Raw genomic sequence first — 19808 nt, forward strand, 5'->3', positions numbered from 1 at the left:
GTGCTGAAATAAATTTTTGAACTTCTACGTGATACCTGTAAATATTATGCAACAAAATTTTACATATAAAGTGTGACATTGAAATAAAACGAAAATAAATGTTTATTTCATATTTCTTATTAATAGGTCTCTAATTTACTAAGCACGCACGAAGCCCTAAGTATATTCACATATACGGAAATAAAAACAGCGAGAATTTAGTTTGTATATTATTTCTAATAAAATATTTACATTTTTGGATAATAATGTTATATTAATCATGTAAAAGATTGCGTCTTTTTTATATACATTATATAATTTATAAATTAAGTACTGTAACGTTCTTATCGATTGAAATATGGAATAACATAATTAGAATACTTGGCCTCCAGTACTATCAGTCGAATTGAAATCTATCTTCCAGTTCAGTCGTCATTACACCAATCATTTTAATTGACCTCAATCAGTCCTGGAGAGTTCGATAAGCGTCTTCAGTTCTGTCATTTGAGAACGATATTATTATAGGAAATCAGCGTAAAAGATGGTAAGTCTTAAGAACTATGTTAATTGTTTTATATTGTAAAAGTAATGGAAGATGTTTTAAAACTTAATATTCTATGTAACATAATTGCTTAACCTACATTCGACCTTGAACAAGTTTCAAAGCATTACTGCTTTCAATTTACTATTTATTAATTATTGTAACATACTATACTGAATGAAACCACCTGTATTAAGGGAACTATTATTTAATAATGATATAAGAGTTCAAAATGAAATAATATATAGAAACTTATTATTATATTTATGATTGGAAATTGAAAATATTATTAGTTAAATTTTTAAAAATATATGTCCATGCGAATAATTTATGTTTTTTTTCATTTTTTAGAGCGAGCCAATAAATGTGGTGGTTACGGGAGCTGCAGGGCAAATTGCATATTCTTTATTGTACCAGCTTGCTGCTGGTTCAGTTTTTGGTCCAAATCAACCAATAAATCTTCGTTTATTAGATATTCCTGTTATGATGAAAGTATTGGATGGAGTAGTTATGGAATTAGAAGACTTAGCTCTTCCACTTCTGAAAGGTAAAATTATATAAATTTAATAAACATAAATTTATGATTAAGAAATTATTAACAATGTAAAAATTTAAAGCATACTAGAAAAAATATATAAACATTTTTTAATTGAATGTCTTAGGAAAATTGTTGCACATCCGATAAATAGAACCCACAAAATTATATATTGATAAAAATATAAAAATAATATATAGAATATATAAATCATAAGATTATGATACAAAAGTAAATTTATAAGATTTCTTTCTCATGATTTATTTTATATGATAAATAAGAACATACAAATTCATAAGATCATATAATTTGTAATGTAATTATGGGCAAAAAACATTATGTAACATCGGTGTTATGTAAGAAACTAAATCATATTTTTAAGTCACTTTCTTATTTTAATAAAAATGCATTATATATTTATACACAAATATATCCTTTTTTATATTTTATTTACTGTATGAACTTTTTACTTGTAGAAGTTGTTCCTACAGCTGATCCAAATGTAGCCTTCAAAAACGTAGCTGCAGCCTTTCTTGTTGGAGCAATGCCCCGAAAAGAAGGAATGGAGAGAAAAGATCTCCTAGCTGCTAATGTAGAAATTTTTAAAGTTCAAGGAGAAGCTCTAGACAAACATGCTCGAAAAGATGTTAAGGTCTTAGTTGTTGGCAATCCTGCTAATACAAATGCCTTAATTTGTTCTCATTATGCACCTTCTATTCCAAAGCAAAATTTTACTGCTATGACTAGATTGGATCAAAATCGTGCTCAAGCAGCTTTAGCAGCACGACTAAATGTACAGGTAATTAGTTTCAACGTTATATTAAGCATAAATATACTTCTACTTGAAAAGTAAATGAATAATTTAATATTTCTAAATAGGTTGATAAAGTAAAAAATGTTATTATCTGGGGCAATCACAGTTCAACTCAATATCCTGATGCAGCTCATGCTACTGTAACCCTTCAAGGTTCCACTAAGCCAGTGCCTTCAGCCATAAACAATGATAACTGGTTAAATACTACTTTCGTGGAAACAATTCAAAAACGTGGTGCAGCTGTGATAGCTGCTAGAAAAATGTCATCTGCAATGTCAGCTGCTAAAGCAGCTGGAGATCACATGAGAGATTGGTGGTTGGGTACCAAACCAGGAGAATGGGTTAGCATGGGGGTGTTGTCTGATGACAGTTATGGAATTCCAAGAGATATTGTGTTCTCTTTCCCAGTTACTATAGAAAATGGACAATACAAAATTGTTCAAGTAAATATTTTTTTATATCATCTTTTATATTTATACATACTTTGGAAACAAAACAATTACTTACACTGATTCTTTTCAGGGACTTCCAATCAGTGACTTTGCTAGATCAAAATTAAATATTACATCCAAAGAATTAGAAGAGGAACGTGCAGAAGCAAATAATGTGCTACACAAAAAGTGACTAAAATCAGTAAAGTATGGTACTGAGAGTGATTTACTTGTTTCAGCAAAATTATAAAGAATAAAAAAAAATTTTTAATGGTATGAATTGTGATATGTAATATACTATGGTTATGGCCGTATGAAATTCATGGTTTTAAGACACAATATGTTAGTAGTATATATTGATGATACATGATGTGGGATCTAATGAGATATCTATACATCTTTCCTAACTAGTACAGGAATTGTTAAATACATATGTTTATATTCATAAACTGTATAAAACATATAACAAATTATATTGAAAAACATGTTATAGTTTATAACGTTTTTTTTCTTTTATTCTTTCCCCAAGAATCAATAATAATTTATATTACAGTAATAGTAACTATTTCTCATATTGATATCATTAATCAATCTTTTCACATTTATATTATTTTCATATCTTCTTCTAGACACTATTATTACAAGTATACTGATTTCCGCCTATAATTATAATTATTGAGTGAGCATTAAGTAGCATATTGTACAAAGATGCAGAGTGCTCAGCTTGCCAAGTCTTTATAACATTTTCATCAAAATGCTTTCAATCATTTTATATCTTCTTTTTCGTTTATTATATTTAGACACTAGCGCGTCTTTATAAACATGGTGATGCATTGATATTTAGTTAAAAGAACAAATATTTGAAGCTGTGAAAATTGGTCTAGATGCTAAAAAACATCGTTTTCATTGTGATTGATAAAAACTTAGCACTTTGCACAAGTCAATTTTGATTCACATCTTATACGTTTTTATAACGCTGTATACATATATATGAGAGACATTCTGATAAAGAAAATAAAACTTCCATTAAAGATACCCCCTTTTCTTTTTTACATATGAATTATTTTCCAAACACGACAATATTCCATAAAGAAGACGATACGAACATTCGTTTTAAAATGAGGAACTGTAAAGTTTTTGTTCCACTTGATAATATACTTGAAAACACTCGCATAAATTACATTTGTTGAGAAAATACAATTTCTATTGTATCCGGACAAAATTTATAATATAGTTGTAGCCAATACCTGGAACGGATAACCTATGCTATTAAATTGTAAGTTAACTTTTTACATTAAATAAGCATTTGATATCATACTGCAGTGCATATCACAATATTAATTTAAAGATCATTTTACTCTATAAGAGACTAATATCAGTTCAAACAATAAAACTTAAACGCATAACATAAAGTAGTAAAGAAATAATTTGTTATCTGTTAAATTATAGATATTTATCAAAATAGACAAATTTAAACATATTAACAAATAGCATTAAATATTTAAATATTTATGATACATTATGAATTCTTATTAATTTTTTTTAAATAATTTTGGATATTATAAATATTTCCGTTCCAGGATGCACTAAATTGTTTTTGTAAACCTATACTGATTGTTATTAAACAATTGTTTTAGCTTTTTGTAAATAACATCAAGACCAAACTCGACTTTTGCGTATAGATTACACAATACAATCTGTGGAGCAAAGTTCGATTCGCTCATTTTAAGAGCGAATATTTCTTACTGCGTTATCGCAGCAGTTCCTTGCCTGAGCAGAAACGAGATTAATTTAAGTGAAATCCTCTCTCTCTAGTTGCTGCCAAGAGTCTTTCTTTAAGTATTTCTTCAGTAGGATATTCTGGTAATTTTAAATAATGAACACAGGTGTTAACAGAGGGATAACCACCTGAACCAGCATCTACTTTCCGCACAACGGTCAATCTAGGATGTAAATTACATAATCCCCCAGGAGGTAAAGCTGAACATCCAGTAGCAAATTGTAAGAAAGCCTTCCTTTCAGGACCAGTCAATGAAAGTAGAACATTGACAAATCTTTGGAAACCAGGACTGAAGCAGTAAAAAAGTATATTCTATTTAGTAAATTAGATTGTGCAATAGTTAGTTATCTACATGTATTTCGAATATCCTTACCTTTCTCTTGTGTAACCTAGTTTTGGCTCAGTATAATTTAGCAGATCCTCTCTGGTCCATTGTGGGTTTTGTTCTCCACAAAGCATAGCCCTTACTTCTTCCGGACTGAAAGCATGAAGTTTTTCCATTGGGAAGACTTTTGAAAAACCAGATTTAAACGATTCTAGTTGTCTTGAAATTCCTCCATCAAGACAGAAATTAATTGTCGTCTCAGCATATTCTCTTGCATTTTCCATAGTAACTGAAATCTCCGCACCTCCTTCTATTAATTCTACCTGATTATATGCAAAGATTTTGGAACTTGGAGAATATGTCATAGTTAAAGACAAATCTTCAATAGGCACTGACATTCCGGATGAATGAGTAATATTTAATGTCGTTTCTTCGTCGGTAGAATTACGACCATCGGAAAGCGTTCTATCACGTTTGGCAATTGCCGTTTGTACCTCTTTCAAGAATTCACCTCTTACTGGATCGACAAGTACTAGATCTTCAATATCCAATAATCCAGCATACCAAGAAGCTGGTTCTAACGAAGAGTATGCTGTATCTGCTTCACCCTCTTCGGATATAAAGCTACTCGACATACTTGAAGATATACTTTCTTGTGTTACACCACTAAGACCAATCTTTTCATTTACATTGTTTGTGATGTCTCCATGACACATTAATTTTAGGAAAGGACGGGATAATGGTAAATCTACTAATCTATTATCCTGCAAAACTTTTGCCAAGAACACGCCCAAAAACCAGAAATATCGAATAGCACGATCACAAGCTGCAGAATCTTGTGGTAACGGAGCAGGAAACAGTCCACTCGGTCGAGTTACATAATATCCCGGAGGTCGAACCTGATCTCCAGAAACTCGAGATTGATCCGTATCAGGCGAGTTTTCATCATCACATAACCATAAACCTAAGTCTTTACGTTGTAATTCAGCAGCAACTAGTGCAAAGAACTCTAATGTTGGTCCAAGACCAGTTCCTTCTTCGCCCACAAATTCCACTTCTAGTATACTCTTCCGACTTGCATGTACCTATTATACATAACATACCTATAATACCTATACTTATACCTATAATACAATACAATTTTTCTATCTTTTCTTCTAGTAGAAATAATATATTATACTGTAAACACTAAATTTAATTATTGAATTATTAACTTACCTTCATTACTTGTTCTGCCCAGTCTAATAGTTTCTCTCCCCTAGGTACACTAACTCTTTCGTGTTTAAGTCTCCCAACGCGGAACTCATGAATGTCATCACGTCGTGGGCTTAAACCTGGTGCTCTTTGTCTTTCAAGAACAGCATCTCTTTGTGTTTGAAGCCACACAATGGATCGCGAGGCTCCGAAGGCAGTACAACTAAAGTACAATCGTCTAGTTTCAAAGGGTAATAAAAATGGACAACTTCTTGCTAGTTCTTCGCACCAATTTGGTAGAGCCCCAGCAGCTAATGCTAAAGGATCTTGAATTTGTTGTACTATCTTGTTTGTAATTTTCTTTGAAGTAAAGTCATCTGGATGAACCCAACATGTTGATTCCTCAAGTTCTCCATAATCGATGTGTTTACCATCATCATGAGTAGTGCTTAATACATAAACATGCCTCAATAGTTGCAATACATCCTCTACACTACATACTGAAGAATTTTGTGCTGTATTACGAGAATATAATGTAACAACTGGTGTTGCTCTTCCAGATGATTCTTCGTCCTTTGCTTCTTTATATATTATACTATAAAAAAGCATAGTATGTAATTTATTATTATTATTATTATTACTTATTATTATATATTTACGTAGTATGTAAATATTTAATTTTTTATAATACATTAAAGAATAAATATATTACGTGTAAGTTGGTTCCCATATTCTTCTTAATTTTTCTTGTCGACTACCCAATTCTGTCAGTTGCATTAATTCTTGTACTTGTTGGAAAATACTGGCGTGTGGTTCTGTAAGAGCTAGTTCAACATCTGATACCCCAGGAAGGCCTGGTCCCTTTAGTGTTAAAGAAAGTTTCGGCATTGGCAATGAGCCTGAGCGTGTATTTGACTGAGTTTCACTACCAGGTGGTGGAATCTCCAAATCAGTGGTCTATAAAATATTTCATAATATAAACAAAATTATTATTATTATCATTTAAGTCTCTTAAACTTTTTTACTCAACTAACCTGATTAATATTAGTTCGTCCAGGCCGTGGATCAAAGGCAGGAATCAGAGCAGAGAATTGCCGTTTCAAAACAAACTCATCATCCCACGCACGTCTCTTACTATTTTGAGGAGTTTCTTCTTCCACAAACGCTGCTAGAAGATTACGACTTACCATTACATCTTCATAATCACCATCACAACCCTCTCCTTCTTCTTCATTTTCTTCATCATCTTCCTATAAAAATAGGACACAAAAAATAAATATTCATTCCTTTACATTAAAGTAAAACAATCCTTCCTAACGTACTTCTTGATCATTTTCATCATTGTCTTCTTCTTCTTCAAGGACGCCATCTTCATCGTCTTCTAATTCAGTCAAAAGAGTTGGTCCACCTGTTGTTCTACCTCCACTAGCACTAGAACTTGCAATACCTCCGCAAGATTCCAAAAAATCTTCAAGACTAACCTGTAGCCATAACTGCTTATTACATTATATAGAATGATGTATTTTACTTTAAATTCTATATTCATGGTATATAATAAATATTATTTCACAATAAAAACATTTTTTATATAATTTCTTGGATACTAAGCTTTACCTGTTCACTATCACTACTTGTACTAGTCAATGACATTGTAAGTGCTTGTCCTAGGCCGGGTCCAGTCGTTGTCGTAACACCACTACCAGCTACTTGACCACTGCTGGTTAAACTTGGATAACTTTGAGCAGTACTAAGTAAACCTCCAGGAAAATTAGGACTCAAAGCAAGTCGAACTAAACTCGATACAGAATTAGGTCCACGTGAATTTGAACCAGCATTAGAATTGGAAGCAATATGTTGCCCACCTGTAGGTCCTAAAAAATTTTATTAGTAACTTATATGGCTAATTTATTAGAAAATACAAGCATTATATAAAATACAATTAAAAGAATTATTAATATGCAAATACTATTAAGCAACAATACATAGACACAAACCCAATGTTCGTCTTCGCGCCATTGCAGTGAAGGTTTCTAATAAACCAGATGCAGTTGTTGGTTCCAAAGTATTGTTAGCATCAGAACAAGCAAGGTTAGGAACAGACACAGACATAGGATTGGTAACAACAACAGGACATCCACCTGTCGTATTTTGTGTAGATGAGCTAGCTTCTTTGTCCCGACTACATTCTTTGGCAGCTAGTTTAGAGGAAACATGATTGTAAATAACAAAAAAGGAGCAAAAAATACACTCCTTCATAAGTGAGTTATAAAAACTTTAGTATAGGATTAGAACTTTACATTGCTTTATTTCACAGTTATTTTATATTAAAAAAAAAAAAATAAACAGAAAATGAGGTATATAAACCAAGATTAATAATTATCATACCATCAGTAATTCCAGAGTGATGCCTCTGAACAGATTTAATCCTTAACGAATTCTCTTCTAGTTCACCTGACACACTGATTCTAACAGGCACTAAACTAAGTAATTCTCCACTCAAAAAGCTATTAGTATTATTGCGTAATCTGTCGGCTCCTTCTCTGACACGATCCAACACTTCAGTAGCTTCAAGACTCAATAGGCCTGACCCTGGCTGTAAAAATATTTTAAATTTAAATGAGTTGTAAACATTAGACAATTATCTTAATAAGTGTGTGGGTGTCATACCTTATTTCCTCGCACAGTTGCAAAAAATGGTTTTGAACTACTAGATGCTCGATTGCTGTTACTATTGGCAGAACAATCAGTGTTAAGAGCGAGACTCTCAACAATTGTTGCCAGATCACTTGTTACAGTAGTGTCAGGCCTGGGATGTAATACAACAGACAATTCGCTTGTTGAATTTGCCCCACCTTCACCAGTTACAGCAACAACCGCTTCAGCGCGAGCAACCGACAACACATTTTCAGCTATCGACTCAACGGCTTGCTGTTTATTATAAATACAAAATTGACACTATATTAGGTGAATTATTTTTTACTCTAATTAATAGTAGCATGTCTTAATGCTTTAGGTAAAATGTAATTAAAACACGCATATGATCACGTATACTGCAGAGCTGGAAAGATGACTTACCGAGACGACACGTCACGCATTGCTATATTGCATTTGTATGTGTAACGCTTTCAGCCAATACACGTTAATTACCTTAACGTTTGTGTTGAGTTTATACAAAATAACTAATCAGACCCACATTCTTTATGCTAGTCTTCTTTCCAGCTCTGCATTATATATAAATGACATATAAAATGATAAATATTTTAAATTATACCTTAACTGCTAAATTATCTGCACTTGCTGCTTGATCTGTAGAAGCTACTGAACCACGTATTGCAGTATCAGTACAATCTGGTAAACTAGGAGTACTACTGGATTTTCGTCCTGTTAAAACTCCGCCACCATTTTTACTTTTTGTTCCACTATCCGTATCAAGACCGGTACCAACTAATCTTAAGTCGTATTTTCCTTCTGCACCCATTCTATAAGAATTAGAACCACCGTGATCCCATGTTACATCTATCCAACCATTGTGTAATTCCCCTGTTACTGTGCCTTCTCCTGAAATAATAAAGAAAATCTATTAATTCAAATACTAATTGAATAAAAACATTTGATCAATAAATTTCATTTTGTTATAAACATACCAGGTGGGACACCATCTTGATCTCTCCATTTCCAGTCCAAACCTCTAGCCACTCTAGCGCCAGCGACTAAATGACGAAGAACTTGAGCTTTAATTAATCTTCGTTGTTTTCGAACTCCAGCTTCAGCTTCTCTAGCTGCACGTCCCAAATCTTCACAAACCCCAGTAACTTCTCCATAAACTTCAAATCCAGATACAGATAAATAATGTGTTTGACCAGAAGCATTCTTTCCAATTTGTTGTAATCTTAAATGACGCCAGCCCTGTGTTTCATCGGCTGGTGGCTCCAATGTCCAACTAGCTGTACTACCAGGCTCATTCAATGACGAATCATCTACATGAGCGTATAATGTTGTCCAAATAATACCATCCTTTGATGCTTGAAACATCCAATTCCGCAAGGCACTTCTACCATAGCCTCTTGCATGCCTCAATGTGTAAGCGCTTGGAATAATCCAAACTCCTAAATCAATCGAAAACCATGCACGCCTATCATCGTTTGTATGACAGTTTAATGCTGATGGGTCTCGACTTAAGATATCTTCAAGGTGGCCATATGGAAGATTTCTTCCATTACTCGATGTAACGACGACTAAACCATATTGACCAGGATTAACCCATTCGGTACAAGTTTTTGCATTTGTACCAATCCAATACAACAATCCATTTTCATCAAAATCATACTGATATTTAAAAGTTATCCTATTTCTATCTTTTAGTTTCTTAACAAATGTAAACGTTGACCTATCGTGATCATGCCATTGCTTTGCTACCATTTTCAATAAATGGTTTTCTAATTGTTGTATAGTACTTAATGGTTCCATTTTTAAACTTCGACCAGACCTATCAATTAAAGAACTTTCACCAGTTGCCTTTTCCAGTCGAAAACGCAATCTTCTTGTTAAAATTTGTAAGCCATAACCTGAACCTGGTGTATCATACAAATAAACAGGTAATTTTTCAATAGATTCTAAAACTGAAACCAACTTATGGACTAGAATTTTAGCAGAATTATGCTCTTTATTAGCGTCTTTTGAGTGAAAGCAGTTTTTAAATACTGCTATTCTTTGCATCCTGAGTTTTGTTGCTCGTAATGTAGGTGGTTGTGGTCCTGGTGGAGCTGCTAATAATGAAAGTAAAGTTTGCACAAGCCCGCTAGAATGAAGTTCGTATGCAGAAACTCTCCCTTCCTCGTTTAATAAATCTTTAAGTTCTTCCAGTGCACTTTGTAGTATATTACGCCATTCTCGATTTCCCGATTGTTGTTTTTGGTAAGCTTTTTCTATTTGACTAACAATAGCTCCTAGTTTAGCAACTACTCCACGTGGCTGCGCTTGGGCAGCCTTAAAATAACATTCATAAATATCCTGAGCTTGTACTTTAACTTTTTGTTTAATAGCTTCAATTTTAGATCTCAATCTTTTTCCTCTTTTACCAGCCCAACCTGCTGCAAATTCTGGACCTAAAAATAGAAGATAATAAAATATTTATTTTTTGTAATAAAGTACTAAACATTAACATTAATATTAATTTATTCATATTAGTACATAAATAAACACTGAATACTTACCCAAACTTGTTTCTGCTGTAAAGGAATGCTTAGTACCACGATTTGATTCAAAAATAAATCCTGGTAAGTCTTCTCGTAAAATTGTTGCTTGTTGTTGACCATCGCTATTATGTATGCACAATTCACTCTCTTTTCTACTAGATAATGCCCAATTTCCTACCACTAGACGGGTCGTACCAGGACGTGAAAGTACAGGTTGACTCACAGAATTTGGTTTAACTTGACTTCGCGCTCTTTGTAATTTTTCCAAAAACTCGCCACGGTTTTCTGCAAAGTATACATTCTAGTAATTGATACAGTTAGTAAAACTGCAAGTGATGTAAAGATTTTTAATGAACCAAATAATGTTGTGGCAGAGAATGTTTAAGTCATGCAGAAATAAAGGAATCTCCATGCAACTGATGATGTACATTGAAAGGCAGGATAGCGTGCACAACTAGGAAAGTTGAACATGTGTGTACCTACCTTCAGTGGTAAGCGACTCTGTGTTCCTCCCCTTTCCTGTAGGCAGTTAGTAAAACCAGTTATTTACTACACTATTCCCCTCGCGGAAGTTAATCACAAATGAAAACGATATAACATAAAAATGTGGTTCCAACAGAGTCAGTTTATCTGTCGCGAAGGGTGTGTGAGGGTGAAAAGAATACTTCAACAAGAAAGATAGTGGCAAGATGGACGAGACATAGGTGATGAATTTTGTGTCGATATTAAAAAAGGGAAGAACGCACCTGATGTGTCTGTTCCGCCTTCTGGACTGCCACTAGAATACATCGTTGCTAATTTTCCATCGAGTATAAATCTAAACCATCCATTACTTCCATTTGATAGTTCTAAAGCTGCTGCATCAGACCAGACATATAAGCAATCACGACCTCTACAAATACACCAATCTCTCCAATGGTAAGCTCTTCCAATTAAAAGTTCTCTCGCATCTTCCATTCTTTGTTCTTCAGATTGATTTGATTCTGCTTCTGGTTCTGGAACAGCCTCTTGTGGTCCAGCCAATGCAGCAACTTTTGAAAAGACTCCCAAACGAGCAAAATGTTCTAGAAATTCATCTTTGCCTTTTATCATCAAATCCTGTATCATTTGCAAAACCACTAAGTGTCCATCCTCATCCTCCTATTAAGATTAAAATAAAGATGTTGTAAATACAATCCTTTATAAATATTGAAAGTCCAATTAAGTCAAACAAAGATTTCTGGTCTTCTTTTTCTTAGTTTAATACAAAATAAATACTGCACAATTTCTTATAGAACATATCTATAGTCCTTTTATTCAGTCATACTTTGTATGGCACGAATATAACAGCACAAATTTATTTATGAGCAAAATGATTACGCGATCCATTGAAATCACAAGCAAATGCCCATTAATCCCATCAGCAGCAGGCAGACAGTCAATAGAAGTGGACAACCAGCTTCGTGTCTAATCTATCATAATTAACACCTGTTTAGAGCAATTTCACTGGCCATTCACTGAAAGATCTGTGTGTCCTTCACTGTTATTATTTACAAAATTTGTACCTTAATGATCTTCTTACATCACATTTTATGCTAGAGAACAAATTGCACGTTGACTCTATATATTAATGCACATGGCACTTTTTGGTATTTATATGCAATGTAAAAAAAATTTTCTCAGCAAAGGAATATAAAACATGCGCATATTTGTTAGATCTCACCCTTTATACGAATTGTGTCATAAATACATTATGTTAATAGTAAATGAAATCTTTGCATAATTATTAATGAGATCAGTAAAAAGTGGGATTTACAAATAGCATGTAAGGGGCACAAAGGACGTTTCAACTAGAGACTGGCAAACATACAACAGACGTTACCGTCTTATCAACAATGTAGTTCAGGGAACTGGAAGACTTGCGCGATGCGAGACAACGCAATTTTGGGCCAATTATCGGCTTGAGAGGCGGAGGTGGTGGTGATGGTGCTTTTATCTCAAGCTCCTGTGAACAATCTTAACTAAATCACTAGCATTGTCTGTTTTGCTGCCTGTCTGCCTGCATGAATACTAAAGATTTTAAAACATTGATTATACTATCTTATATCAATCTCGCAGGGTCTTAAAAAGTTTGTATAAACTAAAAAAGAAAAAATAAATTTATATAAAAAATATTGTATGTTTACCTCATTGTCCAGTACATTGGCAATTACTTCTACAAGCATAGCACCACAGCTTCCCATTCTATCAGAACCACATGTTTCAATAAGTAATTCTGGTTGAATATAATGCACCATCTTCCTGATTAAACTTAAACTGGCTTTCCTAATGCTTGGCAACATAGATGACTGAAATGTTGCACAGAATACTGGCAATAATCTTTTCAAGTATACTGGAGCCATTTCAGGATCACCTTTTGGTTCTGTGAATTCTGCTTCTGTTTCTGGTTTCCTATGTTCTTGATTTGGCAACATCCATTCTCCAGGAGATTGTAATATAGCAGCAACTTCTCTGTGACCTTCATCTACACGTTCTCTTGCTTTATCCAATGGCGTTTTCCCATCTTCATCTCGCAAATCAGGGTTTGCCCCATGTCTAAGTAATACTTTAGCAATAGCTGGTCTTCCAAAACAAGCAGCATAATGCAGACTAGACGATCTTTGACCTTTATTAACATCTGCTCCTCTATCACACAAGAATTCAACCATTTCTTGAGTTCCGAATGCGGATGCCCAATTAAGCAATGTTTGTCCAACATCATCCATAAAATTAACTCCAATGCCTCCAGAATCTATGGCTTCTATCAACGCATCCGTGTCCTTTGACCGAATGCAATCAATCAACTGTCTGTGAGATTTTTCACCAGCGCTTTCTGGGCGCCTAAAACGTGGTAACACGGGACCGGATGGACCACCGCTTGTATTACGGCCTAATGCTGACCTTCCTTCGAATAGTAAAACTAACAATAAATCAACTAATCTCATGGAATCAAGTGCACATCGTTCATCTCCTTTTAAAGCTTTCTCAATCGCGTCTGGTAGTTCAGAACGTAAGAGGTCATGAGTTATAGATGGTGATCCCCTGCAAAGTGTTGATAGAAGACTAATTATAGTAGAAACAGATGCGCAAGAATTCGCTTCAGGAGTAGGAAGTGTTGTAGCTGTACTAGATGGTGGAGGTGTTTTTGGATTTCCAGAAGTAGTTGCTATTGATGTACCAGGCCCTGCTGCATTTGATAATCTATTGATAAACAGAAATAAAAGGATTATCTTGATACTTCTGAAATAAATATCTGTACAAGATTTATCATAAAATAATACCTATACAAAAGTTCAGAAACTAATCCATGGGAGGCTAATGGAGCAGGATCCGTGTTTCTTCTTGAAAATCTATCAGCCAATGATGCAAAACAACGGAGTGCTCCATCAGCAACATGTGCATCTTCATGTCTAAGTAACATTGATAAAGCTTCAACACAATCTGGCAAAGATTTATCTTGAGGTTCTACTTTCCCACATAAACGGGTCACCACAGCCATTGCTGAATGTAGTGTATCCCTGTGAACAAGAGCCCCATGCTCCCGAATAAAGCATAAAGCACAAGGGAGGCCACCAGCTTCGAGCACAGCACCAGCTTCCCTTGCACAGACAAGTTCTAATGCCTACAATAACATATATGATGAATGTTTTTTAATATTATATTTGAGAACAATCAAATAGTATAATACCTTTATGCATTGTTCAGCTAGGTCCCTACTAGTTCTAGAACCTAATCCAGCTCCAGATAAACGACTGCAAATAGCTTTCACAGCACCTTCCATGGCTATTACTCTGCGTATACATTCTGGTGAAAGATCAAAGTAATATGTAATAGCTCTAGCTGTCACTTCTAAAACACTATCTGGTGCAAGTTCATCCAAAAAAATTCTACATAATGCAGGAAGAAATGTGCGTGGAGGACAGCTAAAATAAAAATATATTTTATTATATTTTATTCAGTTAAAATAATGAACATTAACAATGTTCTCAACATACCATTCAAAGCATCGATCAACATTATCAGACATGAGCAATAACATGCACAATTGCTCTAAAGCAATTAACTGCATGTCTCTTTCATCTCCTTGACCCATACTAAGCCATTCCAATAAAGTTTCAGGATCAACATCGGCCATCTTAATATAAATTATAAAAGATGATCGGTATATAGAAAGTATGAGTCTTAATATACTGCTATATAAATAATATTAAGGAATATGTTTAATACTTATATAATTACAAAGAAATGATATAAAAGATATATATATATTTTTTGTAAATTTCTTTGTTGTATAACAGAACTTACCTTGTAAGTTTTATAGCACCAATTACCGAAGTATACCTCAAACTGACAATCTGGAAACAAAACAAATATATGTCAGAATAAGTTAAGATATATATACATTTAATATTAACATAATATTAATCCTACTTAAAAATGCAAAATTAATAAATGTCATTGGAAAATACCTAAAGCATACTATATTTAATTCACAAAAGACCAATAAGAAATACAAAAAAGAAACAAAAATAAATGTATAAAACTTCTTATGGTATGTCTATATTAAGAATTACATTGACAGCATTCTCCCTCTTCAGTCTCTTTATGGATAATGAAACATAGCTTCTAAAAAAATTCGACTATGTAAATACCAACGTGAATCATCGACGTATTATGGCTAAAGAAATTACGTTATTACAAATAATAACACGTGGTCATAAATTTGATATCGCAAAATTATGCTTGTCGATGAAGTACAAAGAAAGGTGAAAAAAGTTTGTCATGACGACGGCTGTAAGCGTGACACTATTTTAATAACACTGTGTAACCTTCAGGGAATTCAGAGAAGCAGTTGCTGTGCAAGTGCACATTATGAATTCAATATGCCTAAGAAATAATTATCTATAGTTTGGTAAATACAACCTGCTTACACAAGGAAACGTACCGTTGTGCACAGTATTCCATTATTCGGAAGGGGTCAGGTCGCCATCCTTCCAAAGACGTGTCGTTCTTCACTGCGAAAAACAACGTAACAATATCGTCGCGCTTGGTCCGTCAGTGACACGAAAAGTTTATCGCACTAACGGACCAATAAAGCACTCCTCCGCACAAAAAAATCTCACTTTACCCTAATGTCGTAGTATATATTTCGCCATTTACGCGACGTTCAGTATAGTTAGTATATAGTAACTCGCAACTCTCTAAAAGTCGTGTTTTCATAAGTGCGTACGTCGACGAGCGATTACTGGCAGATTTTCATGAACTCTCGCACAATTATGACTGTACGTATACGCGTACGTTGTATATGTATACAACCATGTATGTAGATGGCAGTAGTCATTTAATACGTTGAATGCCAAGGGGGCGCTGCAAGATTTGTAAAAATACATAATTTGAACAAATGTTAATAGTTATAAATCCTTTATTATTACCATCCTTATAAATAAATAAATATAATAAATATAAATAAAAAAAACATATAAAAATAGTTTTATTTATACATGAAATATAGATCTATCATATGCGCCCCCCCCCCCCACCAATGACTATCGAACGTGGTAAAAATTTCCTTTCCCCGTGTTTTACCTTAATGAATAATAATCCTAAGGAACGTTTCGATTTGAAAGATGTTTGATGGCAATTAAGGGCCTTGACAATAAAGTAAAAAATGCTAAATCTTGTGACAGTTTTTTAGGATTATTGCGGATCCGAATAAGTATGACCGGGGGATGGATTATGGTTTGTGATAGATCCCAGGATGTAACAACATAGAACAATTATTTAACAATGCGAAGAAACAATATGAGATAATTGATAATCGCAAAAAATAATTGGTCACCGGTGACCTCAGTAAGATAAATTCATCATGATTATACACCGTAACATATCTCTTGTAGATGATATTTCAACATTATATGTATCACATAATAAAAAATTCATCGTGGCGCCACGGGCAATCTCTGTAAAACTAGCGTGGCATTCAACGTGTTAATACTACATCTGTAAAGGGCGTCATTTTTTCTTAATAATGTTCTTTTCATAAATATAGTCAAATTACTAAATAATAAGAAATTTTTCTTTTAGAAAAATTTATAACAAAAATAAATCATATATTTTTTACACAACCTCACTCCTATACCTCACTTTTATAATATTAACATTTAAAGACTTTTAATACAACTGTTTCTTGGTAAAAGTTAGTTGTAAATTACTATATATTAACATAACAGTATCAATGAAATAATATATCAAACTAAATTTTATTTTCTTCTCATAGCAGTTTTACAATGATCTTTTCTCTTGCGCTCCAATGCTAAAACATTTTCAGTTATTTAAAAAATATTCTTTTATACATTTAAACATTACCTATATATATATACCTTGTCTTTCTTTTATAATTCTTATTCTTCTTTCTTTCAATTGAGTAGATAAATTTTCTAAAATACTTTCAATAAAATTATCTATAGCTATTGATATATTCATTGATGATACTGGTGCTCTACACACTGGACATTCTTTTTGCTTTTTGATCCATAGGTGTATACAATGATGACAAAATGTATGCATACAATTTAATGTTGTTGCTTTCACAAATAATTCTGAACATATACTACAAGTTAGTTGATCATCCATTATATCATTAACTTTATTAAGTACACTTTCTTCTTCTTCAGTGTTTATAGTAAGCTGAGTAGTATTTGTTAAATCTATTGTATCTATAGTTTGATATTCTGAAGGATTATCCATACTTTCTAAACATATGCAGCTATCACTGAAATTTTTGGAAGACCCTGCAACTATACATAACAAAGCAATGAGTTTATTATAACTTAATAAAGTATTTAGTATTTTTATTATAAAAAAGTATGTACCATTATTTTCTACTGTTCCTACTTTAGCTTCTTGTTCTTTTAAAGCCCTTTCTGCTATTTTTAATTTCTCCTCTAAAACTAACTTTTCATTTAACAGTTGAGCTTGTATACTTTTTTCTTCTTTAACTCTATTCTCCATCACATTTTTCCACTTAGTTTGTTGTTCTTCTCTCCACTTTTCCATTTGCTCTTTCATTTTCATTTCCAACATTCTTTTCTCAAGCTTACTTACACTTAATGCTTTTTGCCACTTTTGTTTCTCTTCATTCAATTTCTTTTTAAATTGCTGCTCTAATTGCTGTTTTAGTTTATCTTGTTCCTTTTGTTTTATTTGTAATTTGTCTTTAAGAACTTTTTTTTGACATTCATGATTTTCTACAAATGTTTTCCGTTTTACAAGAACATTGTCTAATACCTGTTCATCTAGCTTAGGCTTTTTAACTTTGTGTTTATATTTAACATCAAGGGTAAATAGATATTTAAATTCTTCAGATTCACTAAATTGTATAACATCTCCCTCATAGATTCTTTGACTTTGACCAGATACTATCGGAATATTATTAACAAATGTAGCAGAAGAACTTACGTCTTTAATAGTCCACTCGTTTTCTTTACATCTTAAAATACAATGCTTTCTAGATATTACTGCATTCAAAATGATTTCGTCGTTATCTCTTGCACGACCTATTCTAAACTGTGAAGAAAATTTTTAGTCAATGTTATTAAGAAAAAGAAATTGATTAAGGCAATTTATTAAATAAGATAGTTTAAGATTCATGTCTGTAAAAATACCTCATGTTTATCAATGTGAATATTATGAGGAATGTAATTGTGATTATTAATTCTTATTAAAGTAGGTACGTGTAGATTTTCAGCTGAATCATCCAATATTGTCCTTTTTCCTACTTTTGAACCTTCCATCGTCCAAAGTTATTCTTTCATAAAAAAAACAAATTAAGAAGGATTGAGTAATGCATTTGCTTTTTTAATTATATTTGCTTCTTTATTGTTTACAACGCTTTGCTTTATATTGTCTATAAGCGTAGGAAGATAATACACAATAGAGTCACGTGATATAGAAACCGATCCAAAATTCTTGACTGAATTTTCTGATTCCCATAAAAATAAACTATACATAAACACATAGAAACGACATCTCGCGGTAAATTTTGAATAGCAAAAAGGGATAATGCATAGAACAATTAAGGATGATGTAGAAGCGAGAGTGTTTTCGTCCAAAAACTATTAGAGGGTTCATCAGGCTTTACCCTAGCAAAATTGTATTTGTAGATGGTGCTTGTTGCCAGAGCATTAATGAGAGAGTTCTTTTGTCATCGAATCAACAACCATCTGGCGGCAAAGTGGGGAGTGTCCCTACAAACTCATACAGATAATGGCATGAAGATAAAGATATAGTATGCACACAACATACACACACACACACACACACAGTCTATCCAATGAGACGAGACAATAAACGTAAACAAAATTTAATTATGTATATATGTATGTATATATGTATATATATGTCGGAAATGAATGGACATCGGGATTTCCCTTTTGGAATGTTAGGAAAAACCCCAATACCCTGTCCAGATCATTACTATAGCTACACTTAAGTAATAAAAATAAGAAATAGTTTTAATGTTCTAATCCGATTTTATGACGATGGGCTTGGACCCTAAGTGACATAGCGGGTCACTGAACGTAGCTACGGTCACGGGAGAGACGTATACCTGACAGAGATATGGAATGATTATATGGGTTTCCTTAAAAACAAAGATTGACCCGAGAGGTGGGGAGAGGAATATATATGTCGGAGATGAAAGGACATTGGGATTACCCTTTTGGAATGTTGGGAAAAATCCCATTACCCTAGTTCAAACTTTTACTATAGCCACACTTAAGTAATAAAAATAAGAAATAGTTTTAATGTTCTAATCCGATTTTATGACGATGGGCTTGGGCCCTAAGTGACATAGCGGGTCACTGAACGTAGCCACGGTCACGGGGGGGACGTGTACCTGACAGAGGTATGGTATGATTATATGACTTTCCTTAAAGAAAAACACTGATCTGAGAGGTGGAAAGAGGAATATATGAGGAACGTTCCATTTGGATTTT

The 19808-nt window shown here is 33.3% G+C and overlaps 3 protein-coding genes across 7 annotated transcripts; 1 reads left to right on the forward strand and 2 right to left on the reverse strand.

The window, feature by feature from the left end:
* The first annotated feature begins 114 nt into the window (after positions 1-114).
* LOC117204278 (malate dehydrogenase, cytoplasmic) lies at positions 115-2792 on the forward strand. The gene is made up of 5 exons (XM_033441536.1): positions 115-523; positions 872-1067; positions 1532-1854; positions 1935-2312; positions 2392-2792. The coding sequence occupies exons 1-5, from the start codon at positions 521-523 to the stop codon at positions 2491-2493; spliced, it is 1002 nt and encodes a 333-aa protein (XP_033297427.1). The 5' UTR covers positions 115-520; the 3' UTR covers positions 2494-2792.
* LOC117204260 (E3 ubiquitin-protein ligase HECTD1) lies at positions 2788-16023 on the reverse strand. Of its 5 annotated transcripts, none has more exons than XM_033441491.1 (21): positions 15758-16023; positions 15118-15167; positions 14808-14947; positions 14501-14735; positions 14094-14434; positions 12960-14013; positions 11541-11934; positions 11278-11313; positions 10813-11079; positions 9244-10704; positions 8871-9157; positions 8267-8527; positions 7985-8192; positions 7594-7794; positions 7214-7470; positions 6922-7092; positions 6634-6849; positions 6312-6556; positions 5624-6194; positions 4454-5490; positions 2788-4369 (listed from the first exon to the last, which is right to left on the reverse strand). In XM_033441491.1, exons 3-21 carry the CDS (start codon positions 14945-14947, stop codon positions 4087-4089), a joined length of 7665 nt encoding a protein of 2554 aa, XP_033297382.1. In that variant the 5' UTR covers positions 15118-15167; positions 15758-16023; the 3' UTR covers positions 2788-4086. The 5 variants fall into 5 exon arrangements, with proteins under 5 accessions (XP_033297382.1, XP_033297383.1, XP_033297386.1 ...); XM_033441492.1 differs by having other exon boundaries at positions 6922-7080; positions 15758-16022; XM_033441495.1 differs by lacking the exon at positions 8267-8527.
* Positions 16024-16916: 893 nt separating this feature from the next.
* Positions 16917-18978, reverse strand: LOC117204276 (E3 ubiquitin-protein ligase RNF8-like). The gene is made up of 4 exons (XM_033441533.1): positions 18477-18978; positions 17685-18378; positions 17193-17609; positions 16917-17125 (listed from the first exon to the last, which is right to left on the reverse strand). The coding sequence occupies exons 1-4, from the start codon at positions 18603-18605 to the stop codon at positions 17073-17075; spliced, it is 1293 nt and encodes a 430-aa protein (XP_033297424.1). The 5' UTR covers positions 18606-18978; the 3' UTR covers positions 16917-17072.
* Between the last annotated feature and the right edge of the window lie 830 nt (positions 18979-19808).

The sequence above is a fragment of the Bombus bifarius genome, unplaced genomic scaffold, assembly GCF_011952205.1.
Source record: "Bombus bifarius isolate JDL3187 unplaced genomic scaffold, Bbif_JDL3187 scf7180000007977, whole genome shotgun sequence".
NCBI classification, from domain to species: Eukaryota; Metazoa; Arthropoda; class Insecta; order Hymenoptera; family Apidae; genus Bombus; species Bombus bifarius.

Coding starts and splice junctions, on each gene's coding strand:
- LOC117204260 (XM_033441491.1), bottom strand. CDS start 14,947: ATGGCCGATGTTGATCCTGAAACTTTATTGGAATGGCTTAGTATGGGT. Junction 11,935..12,959: donor CCAATGTACTGGACAATGAG/GTAAACATACAA, acceptor TAATCTTAATAG/GAGGATGAGGATGGACACTT. Junction 5,491..5,623: donor GGGCAGAACAAGTAATGAAG/GTAAGTTAATAA, acceptor TATGTATAATAG/GTACATGCAAGTCGGAAGAG.
- LOC117204278 (XM_033441536.1), top strand. Junction 1,855..1,934: donor CAGCACGACTAAATGTACAG/GTAATTAGTTTC, acceptor ATTTCTAAATAG/GTTGATAAAGTAAAAAATGT. Junction 2,313..2,391: donor GACAATACAAAATTGTTCAA/GTAAATATTTTT, acceptor GATTCTTTTCAG/GGACTTCCAATCAGTGACTT.
- LOC117204276 (XM_033441533.1), bottom strand. CDS start 18,605: ATGGAAGGTTCAAAAGTAGGAAAAAGGACAATATTGGATGATTCAGCT. Junction 18,379..18,476: donor TTCACATTGATAAACATGAG/GTATTTTTACAG, acceptor TTTTCTTCACAG/TTTAGAATAGGTCGTGCAAG. Junction 17,610..17,684: donor AGGAACAGTAGAAAATAATG/GTACATACTTTT, acceptor TGTTATGTATAG/TTGCAGGGTCTTCCAAAAAT.